We start from the raw sequence: 15,531 nt of genomic DNA on the forward strand, positions 1-15,531 counted from the left end.
ATGAATGCCAATGCCCCAAGTTAACCGTGAATTGCACAAATTAACCATCAGATTTCCCTAATTTCATTGAATTGGACTCAGTGACGCAATCAAATTATTCTTATCAAGTTCCTTATATGAACAGCATGATAAAGATACATATCAAAGATCATTAAGTTCTATGGAAATCATAAGCATTGACAAGGCATTCGTAATTATGAAAAGCATGATACTCTTGCCAGGAATTTACTTAACACAATCGTGACTAGCGACCTCCACTACTTGTAAATGTAAGTTCATAATGATTAGGTGAAAATCCCTTATATTTTAGTATCAAATTCATGCATGCAAACTAAGTATGCATCCTTAATCAACATACAAGAATAAGTTATCAATCAAGCAGTTAAGCAAATCACATTCATGTTTTACGAAACAATAATTGGATGAAATCAATTCATATCACATATATGTTCATGGCTTTGAATTCTTCTTTAGCCAAAACGAGTTTAGTTCCTCATGTTCGCAATCAAACAAAGATAACTTAAATTAAACATTGAAAACAAAAGATTGAATACACCTAGAAACGTTCCAGCAATCCAAACTTGAATGGCAAGCATGGCTCCAAGCTATCCTCTCCTTTCTCCTTGCAAGGTTACGGCACAAGGGGTTTTTCTCTGAAATTTGGGTAATTGTGGATGAATGGTGTGAATTGTGGTGAATTATGGATGAATAGATGAATTGTTTCCTGGTTTGTACGGCAGAAACATATAATTAAAGGAAAACTAATGAAAATGGCTTGAAAACTTTGAGTTTTAACTATAAGGACAAAATAAAGGGTAAAGTGAATAGTACCAGGATTGACTTTTAAGTGTAAAAATGTGATTTTTCGTTAAAGTGAACAGTACTGCAGGCTTTTCGTTAAAACTTCTTATAATTAAAGGGAGAAAAGGAAAGGCATTAATTAATTAATTTTGGGAAAGATTTGCTTTCCAAATCCTCAAGGAAAAAGGGTAAATAAATGTCAAAATCCAAGAGGAAAAGGGAAATGGATATGCGACAGGACCTAGAGGGAAAGGGAAATGCCTTGCACGGCAAGGGAAAGGGTTTTCTAGAAGAAAAGGGTGCGGCATCCCTTTTGGAATAGGATTAAGTCTTCTAGAATCATGTATTTAAGTGTCCTAATATAATTAGGGACCCCCTTAGCAGCTGGAACATAAGTAGTGAAGGATTAGGATTGATTAGGACAAAATAAGGTAGTTTGACTCATGTTTCCTTCTTTCTTTGTTGAACTTCATATCTTCTTTTTCTTGAATTAATTCTTCCATCTCTTTAGCATATTCTTAGCCCTTCTTGAACTTCAAATTAGTCCATCCACCTTACTCCATGCATGTGCTATCCATTCCAAGCCCAAAATTGCTCTAAAATGCTCCAAATTGCCTTTTCTTGCCACTTTAGCCAATTGGACCTACAAACACACGAAAATAACTTAAATCACTATAATAAATAGAAGCTAACTCATTAATGCAAGGAAATAAGCTAACAAAGTCGCATAAATATACTCCTATCATTATTCCTCCACGAGTAGATAATTGTTACACTTACATTATCGTTTAGATTTTTAAAATCCTCCAAACCCTCATGAATAATGTTTTGTATTTGAGGGTAAAATTAATAATAATTATTGTAGAAGTGTAAAAAAATGTAAAAAAAAATATACAATCACTCATAGTGACAAGCTTTACAATTTTCATGAAAGGGTCAACTTCGAAATCCAACACTATAATCCATTAACCTTAAATTTATTTTTAACCGTCGATTGTCATTTACGTTTTGTTCTTCTTACTGAATTTCATTTTTTTAATTTTCTTTTTTGAAAATATAATTATCTGACGGATGCAAGAAGAAGAACGGTTCAGATATTTGATATCATGTTTCGATAATTGAAGCGTTTGATTGGAAGAAAATGTGCAAGGTTCCAATGTTCTAATGTTCCAATGTCCTTAATTTTGCAAATCTTTTGAACATTTGATATTTTGTAATGTTCTAATGTTTTTTTTATTATGCTCTTACTTTGGGTATGTAAATATATACTTGAAAGAAAAATGCATTTTTATGTTTTGGATATGACAATATGGTATGTACATACTAATTTAATACTATATTTTTCATTTGATTATTTATTGGTTTAAAATATATTTTCCTTAACAGTAACGGGTCGGGTCATATTACGTGTTAATATTATCTGGTCGATTTCGGATCAAGTCATTTTACCCGTTTATTTTAACGGGTCTTGCACAACACGACCCGTTAAGATATCGGGTATGACATGAAAATGACATGAACACGAAAAACACGACATGAATGCCAGGTCTAATTAAAAGTGATGTGGAGGATTTAAATCAATAAATAACATGAATGATGACATGGAATATAAATAATCATAAATAAATAAAATCTGCAAAACGTAGGAGGGAAGGATGAAGACCTCCATTGATTTCGTGAATACCTAGAACAACCGAATTTGGTCTTTCTTCATGACAATTTGACCAAAAGGAATGAAGGGTGATAATTACAACTTAAAGAACTATCTACATTTGAAATTATCAAAGTTTTACCCAATTCTCACCCAAAGATACTAAGAATGAAGACTTAATTTAGGGTTTAATTTGTTTATTTAACAAAAGATTCAAGAGATCGAGTGATAGCTTTATATGCTTTGTGTGCTTCAGAATATTGTATGAATCGAACTAAAGTAGCATTTAGTGAAGGCGTTGGAACTTGTTTATCATGACATTGGGATTAGGTTTTGATGAACAAGTTATATCCTCAGTAATTTTTGGACGGTGCTCTTGCAATTCAAGAGTTAAAACCATAAGCACTTCTATAATTAAATTTTACTCTTATGTTTTTCTTAAGAAAAATCTATTGGTTTCACTGCGCGCATATATATATTAATCAATTATAATCTACGGCATATGGGGTTTCAAAAATATGGAAATTGAAAAAAGAAGAGGAAGAGAAGGATTGTTGAGTTTTTTCTCTTTACATGATTCTTTGTTTTTTTTGTTTTTTTTTTTTTTTTTTGGGTAAAAATAAAATTACTTAAATTAGTTTATTTATCTATTTCCATGTCACTGTCATGTCAACGAGAAAAATTTAAGTTTAAATTAGGGACCGCTAGATTAAACTAGATCTAAAGGTTGGGAAGAAGTGTAACAATATTTGTCAAAATCTTTGTCCTTTGATCCTATCTCTATATATATTTTAATTTTTTTATATCTTGTGAGTGTGTTTAAGTGTGAACTTTGTTCTTTGAAAAGAAAACTCCATGTTTAACTCCAAAAATTTAATTTGAAATACAAATCAAAGCATAGCATTATAACAAATGTAATCAATTAAAAATAAAAGGCGAATCAAGAAGATGGTTGGATATTTATAGAACAAAAAAAAAATCCCTTTTTTCTTACTTCTCCCATTTTTTTTTCCTATTTTTAATGATATGATTAATTTGGACCGTTTGATTTTTTTTATTGTTGAATCTGATAGTCCATAACATGTCACGTGGCACAACAATAACTTTTTAAATCTTTTTACCGTTGGACTATTGAAAAGTCAAACGACAGACTTATCTTGTCATGTCCATCCAGTTTGGCCATCTTTTGGATATGCAATAGCGAGGCCCACGATAGCAAAAACCACTGTTCTAAAAATCTCCGCCTAGGCGCTGGGTGCTGGGTTATCGCCCCGATTAGTCCGTAGGCGTTTGAAAATTAAGAAAATGCACCTAGACCCACGCCTAGCCCACCTAAATCTGCTTAGGCACCCGCCTAGGTTGCGACTCTCACTTAGACAAAAAATCGATAACTTTCATTTTGCATTTTAATTTTTCAATAAAATTAAGAAACTTGTTGAATACTTGGATGAACACTCATTATATGCTTTTTCCCCATGTTTTCAATATTTCTAATACTTTATAATTTATATCTCATTTTATGTTGCAATTTATGTATTTCAATACAATTATGTGTGTTTTTAAGTATATATCGGCACTTATTTATACAATATATAATAAATTTACTCAATTCCGCCTAGGCCCCAGCTGGCTGCTTGAGTAGCCTAGCGGTTTTTAGAACCTTGGCAAAAACAGTCGGCCCACTCGCCTAAGCTGCGAGTAGCATACATGCCAGATACCGCAAAAAAAAAGAAAAAAGAAAAAAAAAAAGGGAAAATGTGTATGGTGTCAATCTTGCATGCTGGCTCAAGGTCTAGGTCAAATTGCTCGAGCTTTTGGACGGGCATATGTTGACTGACCCACATATTACCCTCTACAAAATAGATCGATTGAAGTGGTTTTTGGGACTAAAAGGCAATTTGGCAGCCCCTTGGCCTGGCATTTGGGTAAGGGATAATCGACTTCGACTATTGTTCATTCTATCAGAATTTTGGCCTCCTTCATAATGAGAATAAAAAAAGTTTGTAGGATAGCGACACAAAGAAAATTTAGTTGAACGTGCAATGTGGCACAACCATAACCTTTTCAAATTTTTTACCGTTGGATTGTTGGAAAGTTGAACGGCGTTTATCTTGCCACGTCTGTCTAGTTTGGCCATCTTTTGGATTTGCAATAGCGGGGCTGATGACATAAAAATAGTCGGCCCACTTGCCTAAGCTGCGTGTAGCACAAACGCCATATACAAAAAGAAAAAAGAAAAAAAAAAAAAGAAGGGAAAAACGTGTATAGCATCAGTCTTGCCTGTTGGCTAAAGGTCTAGCTCAAATTGTTCGAGCTTTTGGATGGGCATATGTTGGCTCATGTGTTGCCCTCTATAAAATCAACCAGTTGAAGTGGTTTTTGGGCTAAAGGGCAATTTGGCAGCCTCTTGCCCTGTCTTTTGAGTAAGGGATGTCCGAGTTCAACTTTTGTTCGTTCTATCAGAAATATAGCCTCCTTTGTAGTGAGAATAAAAAAAAAAATTGTAGGATAGGGACACAAAGAAAATTTAGTTGAACGTGCCACGTGGCACAACAATAAATTTTTCAATTATTTTGTGGTTGGAGTGTTGGAAAGTCGAACGACGCTTATCTTGCCATAAAAAACAGTTAGCGCACTCGCCCAAGCTACACGTAGCAACATGCCAGATACCCCCCAAAAAAAAAAAAACAAAAAAAACATATATGGTGTTAATCTTGCCAAATTGCTCGAGCTTTTGGACGGGCATATGTCGGGCCATGTATTGCCCTCTATAAAATAGACCGGTTGAAGTGGTTTTTGGGCTAAAGGGCAATTTGACAGCCCCTTTCCCTACCTTTTGGGTAAGGGATAATCGAGTTCGACTCTTGTTCGTGCTATCAAAACTCTGGCCTCCTTCGTAGTGAGAATAAAAAAAGTTTGTAGGATAGGGGCACAAAGAAAATTTAGTTGAACATGCCACGTACATGGCACAACAATAACTTTTTTAATTTTTTACCGTTAGATTATTGGAAAGTTGAATGGCGCTTATCTTGCCATGACCGTCCAGTTTGGCCATCTTTTGGATTTGCAATAGCGGGGCCCACAACATAAAAAAAAGTCAGCCTACTTGCCCAAGCTGCGCTAAGCACAAACACCATATACAAATAAAAAAAAAGGGAAAAACGTGTATGGCGTTAGTATTGCCTGCTGACTCAAGGTCTAGCTCAAATTGCTCGAGCTTTTGGACGGGCATACGTTGGCCCACGTATTGCCATCTATAAAATAGACTGGTTGAAGTGGTTTTTGGGCTAAAAGGCAATTTGTTAACCTCTTACCCTACCTATTGGGTAAGGAATGGCCGAGTTCGACTCTTATTCGTTTTATTAGAACTTTGACCTCTTTCTTAGTGAGAATAAAAAAAATTGTAGGATAAGGCACAATGAAATTTTAGTTGAAATTGTATGTATGTATGCGCCGTACGACTTTTCAAACATGAAAGAGGCATCCATAGTATCTTTTCAATGCACTAACAAATAATTTGAATATTAAGTAATGACCCAAGTCGTCATCAAGCTGTTATATTCAACACAAATACAAGCAGAAGATTCAACACCTGCGAAAGCTACAGGAATTGCATGCTTTGCAATAATCTCTAGGTCAATGCCGGTACTGCTACGTATCCCAATTCCCTACTCTCCGATAAGAATTATTATGACACAGCACACCGCTATGGTAGCTTTTAGTGCGAATAAAATTAAGCATGAATAAGTTTTGTGTTCTTATGTTCTTATTTTATTGACAAAGAATGTCACGTGATGTTGTATTCATATCATGTAACTTGTCTTCGTAGCCCCTATCTCTCTCTTATGCAAGAAAGCAGCAACGAAACACACACAAACACACGTGTGCAAATTTGAATAAACTTTTGAATATATATTCAAAAGTTTGAATCATGTTGACTAAGAACTAAGACATTAGGGTTTACTTTATCCACACACACACAAAAAATAAAAAAAATTAAAAATTAAAAAAAAAAAACACTAGGGTTTCTTTTCTACTACTTTCCCTCCTACTCTGCATAAAGATCAACACAATTAGCCAAGTCAATTGCCAGGAATCTCAGGCACAGCTGATTTCTAAAGTTTGCATTGAAATTAAAGTAGACTGAGAGAACAAAAGCACATTTGTCTGCCGTGTGATTCTTTCCTGAAGTGTGGTGATATCTTAGTCAAAGTGTTTACACGTCTGAGAGATATATAAGAGAAAGAAAACTATAGCCGCACATGTCACTGTTAGCTTGGAATTGTCTGTGTTTTAAAAAAAAAAAAAATTATTTCTGTTGTACTTTAAGAATAGTCAGCTGTAAAATAAAAAAAGTTGAACGTTTGATAACTTGTATTTTTAAAAGTACTGTGAGTATGAAAAGCAATGTAAAAACATTTAGTAAAATTTGATGTAAAAGTGACACGATTGGTATACAATGACAAAATGAACACAGAAGTGGGGGTGATAACAACGCCAACAGTGGCAGAGACAATGCCAATGGTGGTGGCAGTGGTAGTAATGGTAGCAATAATGGTTGGGGTATAGTGGTGGTGCCAATAGTAGAGTGCGGTGGTTGGGGCATAGAGGTAACAATAGTGGTAAGGCAGCATCAATTGTAGTGGTGGTGGGTGTGGTGGCAATAGATGTGGTTGTGGTTATGGTGGTAGCAATGGCAGCAGTAGCAGTGGTTGTGGTGGCAGGATGATAATTGTGGTGGTGGCAGGCGTGGTAAATGTTGGAGTTGTAGTAGTAGGTGTTGGTGGTTAGTTTGTTCTCCAAAAGATAAAACGTATGTAGCAGGATAAATAATGTCGTTTTAAAAAACTAATGAGGTATTACATAAATTTTCATTAGAGGCTTGACTTCGTTTTTTATGAAAGTAGTTTTTAAAAGAAACATTATTTAAAAAAAAAAATTGTCAAGAGGCTATTGCTTTTAAAGTAAGCATAATACTTTATTTTTATAAAATATTTTTTCGTTGCTTAATTTTAAAGTGAAACACGTTTTGGTAAAAAAATAGTAATACCAAATGAGGCATAAGTCCAACTTACTACAACCAATCAAAGGTTCTGAAATTTATGAGCTTGTCCACAAACCCAATGGACTTATTTTTACAAGACAATATTTTTCTTTTAAACGAAATACAAGACAATATTCTAAATCATTTTAGTTTATCATGTCTTAATTAGTTACATCACATTACCTAATGTTTTTATTAGAAGCTTCCTCTTGACTTTGGGGTTGGTCCCATAAACCTAAAATGGGGTAGTGCCTTTTTTTTTTTTTTTTTTTTTTGAAGCTAGCAATAATGTAGTTCAAATTTATCTTTGGTAAAAATCGAACATGAGACCTCTCACTTACAAGTGAAGAAGAATATTACTAGACTGCAGTACTAAGTGGCAATGGGTAGTGCTATTTGCAATACGTAAAGGAGAAGAAACAAGATTCGATAGTTTTTCGGCTAGAGTAGTGTGGAACTTATAATTTTCAAGATCGTGAACTTTATGAGTTTATCTACATACACGGCTTGTTATTTGTTGGGGAATTTTGATCTAGGTGCTTGCGATTTTTAAATTTGTTCGACCAAACATTCCTAGCTATTAGATTTTTTTATTAAACTACTATCTACAAATTTTGTGTCACGTTTGTCAAACTGGCCTCTTTCTATAAAAATTACATGATTTGACATTAATCCATCAATTTATTCCAAAAATAATATTCAAAGCTCCTTGCCTTCTTCAAAACAAAAATATTAATTATTATTATTAATTCAAAACAAAGAGAGATAATTATTATGTTATCTTCCACTAAAAAAAATAAGCTTTCTAGTCAAAATAGTCATGAAATTTGTATAACTCCTCACTTTGATCTCTGAGATTTGAAAATGATAAAATTGGTTCCTGAGATTGTTTACAATCAATCATTTTGGTAATTCCGTGAAAATCTCCGTTAAACAAGAATAAAATGACAAAAATACCCTCAAATTTTGTCAAATCATTTTGGCCTACTATTTATTAAATTGAGGATATTTTTGTCATTTTGATCCTTATTTAACATAATACTTCATGGAAGGACCATAATGATTGATGGTGAAAAATCTCAGGGATCACTTCTACTGATTTCAAATCTCATGGACCAAAGTGATGAGTTATGCAAATCTCAGATACCATTTTGGCTAAAAAGCCAAAAAATATTATGTTATCAATCCATTGTCTACCAAAAACTAAAATTAAACGTACCGAACACTAAAGAATAGACGTACCAATCAATGATATATACAAAATTGAACGTACCAAATGTAAAAATTAGATGTACCAGTCGATAATACGAACAAAATCAATGTAAGAAAATGAACAACAAACGTACTAGTAATGTATACAAAATAATTCTCTCAATAAAATGTATACATAATAATTTAAAAAATAATAAGCATCCACCATTTTTTGTTACATAAATCAATTTTTTAAAACGTTGCTTGTAGCCGAGTGTTTTGACCTCAAAAAATGCTTCGGAAAAATATAAAAACGAGATAATTGGATAAATATTTTGAATGAAAAACTAAGATTATCTCCTTAAAAAAGAGTCCACAACACCTTAAATACTTCTAAAAAAAGTTGGTAGCAAAAAAAATCGTCCAACTAAATAAAGCACAAATTAAGAAATCAATATATAAAATTTTTATTTCAAATATTACAATAATAATTTTTAATTTAATAAATAAAAAAATGCTGATGTGACGTAACGTACCTACGCACCTTAATCAAAATCCTAAAAGGCACATATGTTTATAAAAGAACTTTAAATTTAAGCGTTTAAATCTAATTACGGCTTATTTGTTGGACAGATTTTCTCCAATACTTTGCTATTTTGTGCCCTACTCACAATGGGAAACTTGACCCTAAGAAAAAGGGGACGTTAGATTATAGGGAGGCATGCAAACATTACATTAGTCACGTTAGCTAGAAAAAAAATTTGCACCCAAATTCAAACGGTCATTCTCGTAGTTTAAATGAATTTAATGGTAAAATTCTCATAATTTAAATGAATTTAGTGGTAAGCTACTTCATTTTCAGTATAGAGAATTTGATTGAAATGAATAGACATATTAAGGTAGATGACAATAATTTTTCATCTTAAGAGAATTAGAAGAGGTTGACACGAAGAAAATTCTCCCTTATTCTCGAGAAACATTTCAGGATACCCGGTATCCAAGCTGACTTGGAGTACGGACCCAATTATAGATAGACACCTGGTCTGCTTTATATTTCAATTAAAATAATCTCTCTAACCTCGAAACGGTGGGCTCGATAACTGAAAAGATAAGGCTGGCCGTACGACCGAGGAACAGAGGCATCGGAAAATTGCTTTGGTACCGTCGTCATGGTCTCCGTCTACATCATCTCGACTCCCTATAGCTTTCTGCTCCAATTTTTTACTTTTTATTGGTAATTCTGGATTTCTCTTTTCTGGGTTTTTCACACTTTCCACCATTCATGAATTCGAGCATAATATGAATGTTTTGGGAATGCATGGCCGATTGCATTCAACCTTTAAGAAAATGGAGTTTTTTCTTTCCTTTAATTTCTCAACTGATTAATTGGTGTCTCCAAAGAAGGGCGGTGAAAAGCCATCGAAGCGAGGACGAAAACCGAGGTCGGACAGTTATCGCCATTGTCGGCGACAATTTGACAGAGTTTTTCGTATTCGGATCCTGGAACCGCCGAGCGGGTGGTCGCGTTCGGCTCTGGGGTTTCCGGTGATGCAGCTGCAGAGGAAGAAGCCGGAGAAGCTTTATATTCCCGTGATGTCGGGATAAAAGAGCAAACACAAGACAATACATATCCATTTGTGGAATAAAAGAGCAAGAAACTGACCTCATTTTCTTTTTATGTTGCTTCATTTGTTTGCCAATCAACCAGAAAGAATGGGGGATGACTGATGAGAGTAATAAATATTATGGAACAGGAAAATACTGAATTAAAATGCATCATCCATCAATCCTACATTAAAATTGCAATCTCAACGTCCCACATCAAGAACCTAAAAGAGTATAAACAGCTACAAGTTTCATGAAACAGCCGAGCCACCCAACGGCAGCACTTTAGTAACGGTCAAATGACGATGGGCGCCCTCCCCTGCTAGGGCGGTCATAAGGACCTGGCCTGCTTCTGTAATTGTCGTCTCTCGCAGGCCCTCCACTAGCATATCTGTCGCCTCCTCTTGGGCCACCGTCCCTATCATAGCCTCTATCTTTGCCATAACCATTCTGAGGGTAACGATCAGAACCACCGTACCTGTCACTTGCAAAACGATCACCAGCTGGGTACCTACAAGGAAATGTCAGAGAAAGTTGAGGTAAAATGGATTTTGTTTGTTATTATTCAGAGCAATCATAAATGAGAAAGGAACAATTGGTAAAGCAGTCACTAATACCTCTCACTAACATAGCGATCACGGCTCCCATATTTGTCATCTCTGCTGTCAAAACGGTCCCTGTCTCCATAGCGCCCTCCATCATAACGATCATCCATGTAGCGACCGCGGTCTCCACCAAAACGATCCCCACGGCCACCAGCCCCAAACCTAGAATGTGATGAAAATGAACCTCCACCACCTCTTCCACCACCTGCCGAAGGGCAATCTCGGGCCCAATGTCCTGGTCGCCCACACTTGAAGCATTCATCTTGTCCAACAGGTCTATCTCCTCCCCCATAGTTTCTCCTGCCACCAGACGAGTAACCACCGCCTCTATAGCCATGGTCAGAATCCTCTCCTGCTCCTCCCCCTCCCATTTTGGGTTGAGCTTTGTTCACAGAGATTATGCGATCACCAAGCTCCCGCCCATGCATCTCCCGGATTGCATCTTCCATTGCTCGCCGATCCCCAAATGTAATAAACCCAAAACCTCGAGGTCGGTTTGTATCTCTTTCCATCATGATCTATAAAAATACCACATTAGCCATTTCATATAAATGGAATTCATCTATATTAACCAAAAGTGAGACAATAATCTATAAACTACTCCCAGGAGTTCAAAACCAGGAACTAAACGCAACTTGCCTCACCCAGCCACAGATCTTGCTGAGAAGCCGGAAGAAGAATTAATAGACAGGGAACACAGAATACGAACACAAAATTTGAGAATGAGATATGAATTAGCAATGTATATTTAGCACACATCCTAACTGGTAATTAAATTTAACAAATTGATAACTTACTTTCTCTTCGTTACTATGGATAACAGATTGAACCTTGTTTCAAACTGAAAAATTTCTGATAACTATAGAGGAATCACTTCTGATCTTGACTTCTCACAAAATCCAATAAACTATATCCAGCATAAACTGATACCTACCCACCACAAAGTCAAATGCGTCTACTCTCAAACAGTTGCATTCAAATTCAATTGGTCATCGGTGCTAGCAGTAGCTTTGTGATATGGTTAACTTCTCACTGATCCTTAATCCCAACATGACTACCAGAAATTACGATATTACTACACACACCAGGCAAGCATCCATCTTGTATTCACAAAAAGAATGTTCTCCCAAATGTCTCAAAGGCAGCAATTGCAATATTTGATCTTTCCACCATTCAAAACAAGCCACATAGAACACAAAAAGATATCAAGGTGTCCTAAAAAACTGTGTTCATTTTGCAGACCATAACCAACTCGATCCATAATCACTCATTCTCATAGTGTTTCATTAAGTTCGTAAAAGAAACAAAAATCAGTCACAGACAGCAAAGATGCTCCATCCAATTGTCAGCTCAAAATAGCAGAACTGTTGAAAACGATGATTATCTCTTTCAACCAGAAAATTTAGACCTACTAAACTCATAAAAGATACCCCAGAGCCATGGAGATCCATGTTCTGACAACCTTTTTTGATGGAGGATGTTCTGACAACTTTTAAGTACTTGCAATTATCAGACCACTGCCTACTAAAAACTCGACATCACTGTGCCCAAAGATGAAATGCCAACGGGTAGAAAGAGAGAGAAAAAATGTGTGCCCATGCCCACTCCATATACCAAGACTCCAACTTGGAACAGATTCAGATTTTCGGATACTGAGGTGGCCAAAAGTACTACTATTACAACACCAAAGTTATCGCATCTTAAATCAATACTGGAACTACAGATGAGCTAAGCAGCATCCATATCTGGTGTAGCGTTGATGTTGCTGAATTCATCTTGCCAAGCGAACCTCAATTAAACACTGTTTCTGGAATCTGAAAAGACTGCCAGTGATCCGGATGATGTCTCATGATATCCACTGAATGGATAGCATAAATGTGCTCGCAAGTGACAAGACCGAAAGTGTGTTGGAAGCTTCATAACATATGTAAATAACTCTACCAGGTTTAGATTGTTGAGTTCATAATGCACTAGATAAACTTATTGCATATAATATTTGACTATGACAATCTTTTGAAACCCCTTAAAAATAAATAATAAATTTTAATAAAAAAAAATTGGACTAGTTTGAAAAATAAGAAATTCAACTCAGAAGGCTGAAAAGAAGGCTCAGACTTCATGAGCACTCCACAATAGCAGGATGAGAGGACCTCATTGACACGATGTTTGGATTGACTAATTCAGACTTGATTCTTTGCAGCCTCATCCAATCAAACTCAAAGTTGATATCTAGCAGACCTCCAATCATAACTAAAAAATCAACCATCAAGGATATAACATATCTGAAGAACAACTAACAAGAGACAACAAAAATCTGTGATTTAGCAGTCGCTAAGAAAACTGCATAACCTATATGACAACAAATGACGAGTTGACAGTACATAAACTTCTGAATTCTACGAACCAAAAAAAAAAAAAAAAAAAAAAAAAAGAAAGAAAAGAACAAAGGAACATAGATGAGGACACCCTATTCAGCTCAAAATGCTCTCAGAAAACAGACACATCCTTCACTATCGACACGTTTGAGTCCAACCGATACGAAATATGGCCAAGTTGAGAGCATTAGTTCTAATAAGATAAAAACCGTTGTTGAAGCAAAAGTAAAAACATCCCTTGATAACCAAGTCAAACTTAGGCTGCAGAGCCACAGAATCCAAACAGAAACATACTTCCTACAAAAAAGATAAACTTCTCAAAGTTGTCATATCTTGTGAGTTGATGATTCGTCAGCCCACCCTCAAAGCCTTACTTATATACCAAAGTTCCAAGACTATCACAACCACAGATCTTTTCATCAATAAATCTTGTGGATCCCAACCACAGATCTTTTCAACAGTAAATCTTTGTACAGCAGATGAGACTAAGCAAGCAGTTAACTGGGCTACCTTGAACTCAATTCCACACATCCAGATACCATCTGCCTGTGTAATATTTCCTGCCTTGATATTTCTTAATCATCAGCTATAACTAGTCCCAAAAAATCACATCAAGCTTCAGCAACTCGAAGCAACCACTCAAACAAAAATATCTCTACGAAAACCCATACACGTACAGCATCAAAAGATTTTAACCGGCATTCCAAAAAGACATGAAAACAAATAAGGAGAATTAATACACAGTGAGGACAACAGAAACTATCAAAAGAAAAGGATAAAATCAAAATAAACATAAGTAATCGTAGTTACACATACACATGTAGAATTAATATCAATGCTCCTTGTAAATGTACAATCAAAGATATGCTGAGGTCAGAATCACATAAGTGACAATTAAATATCTCATTAAGTAGTTTATTTGTTTCATTTGTTTTCGCTCAAGAAGGGCACTTCATACAGAAAATAATAGGGTAAAACAAGCTCATGGAACATGTGGAAAGAGCATGATTTGAAATCGATAACCAGGATCAATCGAACAAGTAATAAACATGCAGTATAGCCATAAAAAACCATTGTCTAAACTTCCTACCTCAAACCCAAAAGCTTCTGTGAAGGTTCAACCAATTTGTACTTCAAATATCTTGGGCAGGCAGGATATAAAGTTAATTCAAACAAAAGGCCCGAATTGATGAAAATTTTTGCAACAAAGATTTTGACTGTTTCTTCTAAAATCAACTAAATGTGTATATATAGGGTCAAATTATAGCCTCAAACTGACTAAAAATTTTGGGGCTTTTTCACCTCTTAAAACCCTAAATTCAAATTTGTTCCATACCAGCAAAAAAAAAAAAAAGGTAAAACGATAAGATCTTTCCATATAGTTTGCAAGCAAAGTAAAGCAGCTGAAACCCAAAAATGCATGCCCTCTTTCAATTGACACAATTGACAGACAAATAGGATTGGAAACAATTAGGGTTCATATACAATTATGATTTGACTGGATGATTAAGCATCGAAAAACAAGCTAAAAAAAGAATTGAGGGTACCTGAGCTTCAAGAACTTTGCCGAAACGTTGGAAAGCGCTTTCCATCTGACGCTCCGTGACGTCCCACGACAACCCGCCCACGAATATTCTGTACTCTTCCTTCCCTGCCATCTCTCTCTCTCTCTCTCTCTCTCTCTCTCTAGTCTACTGTGTGATGAGCCAAACCCTAACCGCTTCGTATTCTTGTATCCTATGCTGCTACTTCGATTATTCCCTTTTTACTATTTTGGGTTATTTATTAGTATGCCCCTGTGCTTGGACGAAAATCTCACTTTATCCCTCTCAATTTGCAACTGAATCACTTTCACCTGGCCTCATGTTCTTTCATCTCGCTTGTGTGGCATGGACACATTGGTAAGTATAGTACGAGTTTTAAAAATTAAAATTTAAAAGTAAAAATAAAACAAGATTAATAAAATTATGGATAAATTGTCAATTTAATTCCTGAATTCTCATCTCACTGAAAATTAAGTCCCTAAACTTTTTTTTTTTTTTTGGAAAAATAAGTCCTTGAATTATAAAAATCTACCAATTAGATCCCTAATATTATTTTAGAAGCTACTATATTCAATTTTCCTTCAATTTAAGTCACGTTACTTGCATGTGATACACATTAGATGGTAGATTGGTAGTTTTTCAATAAAGAAATAGTATATGAAGTTAACTTTGGAGGATAATTGGTAGTTTTTCTTAAGAAATAGTGTAAGTTAAC

At 35.2% G+C, this 15,531-nt stretch overlaps 1 protein-coding gene across 2 annotated transcripts; it reads right to left on the reverse strand.

The window, feature by feature from the left end:
• Positions 1–10,408: 10,408 nt before the first annotated feature.
• LOC137734691 (glycine-rich RNA-binding protein RZ1C-like) lies at positions 10,409–15,007 on the reverse strand. 2 transcript variants are annotated; one of them, XM_068473950.1, is made up of 3 exons: positions 14,820–15,007; positions 10,910–11,415; positions 10,409–10,803 (listed from the first exon to the last, which is right to left on the reverse strand). In XM_068473950.1, the coding sequence occupies exons 1-3, from the start codon at positions 14,928–14,930 to the stop codon at positions 10,578–10,580; spliced, it is 843 nt and encodes a 280-aa protein (XP_068330051.1). In that variant the 5' UTR covers positions 14,931–15,007; the 3' UTR covers positions 10,409–10,577. The 2 variants fall into 2 exon arrangements, with proteins under 2 accessions (XP_068330051.1, XP_068330052.1); XM_068473951.1 differs by lacking the exon at positions 14,820–15,007 and adding an exon at positions 11,695–12,924.
• Positions 15,008–15,531: the final 524 nt, after the last annotated feature.

The sequence above is a fragment of the Pyrus communis genome, chromosome 5 (assembly GCF_963583255.1).
Source record: "Pyrus communis chromosome 5, drPyrComm1.1, whole genome shotgun sequence".
NCBI lineage: Eukaryota > Viridiplantae > Streptophyta > Magnoliopsida > Rosales > Rosaceae > Pyrus > Pyrus communis.

Bases quoted from the DNA above. Each gene is read 5' to 3' on its own strand.
- LOC137734691 (XM_068473950.1), bottom strand. From the start codon at position 14,930: ATGGCAGGGAAGGAAGAGTACAGAATATTCGTGGGCGGGTTGTCGTGG. The intron at 11,416-14,819 runs GTACCCTCAATT...GTATTTTTATAG, and splicing joins GCAAAGTTCTTGAAGCTCAG to ATCATGATGGAAAGAGATAC. The intron at 10,804-10,909 runs GTATTAGTGACT...ATTTCCTTGTAG, and splicing joins GATCGCTATGTTAGTGAGAG to GTACCCAGCTGGTGATCGTT.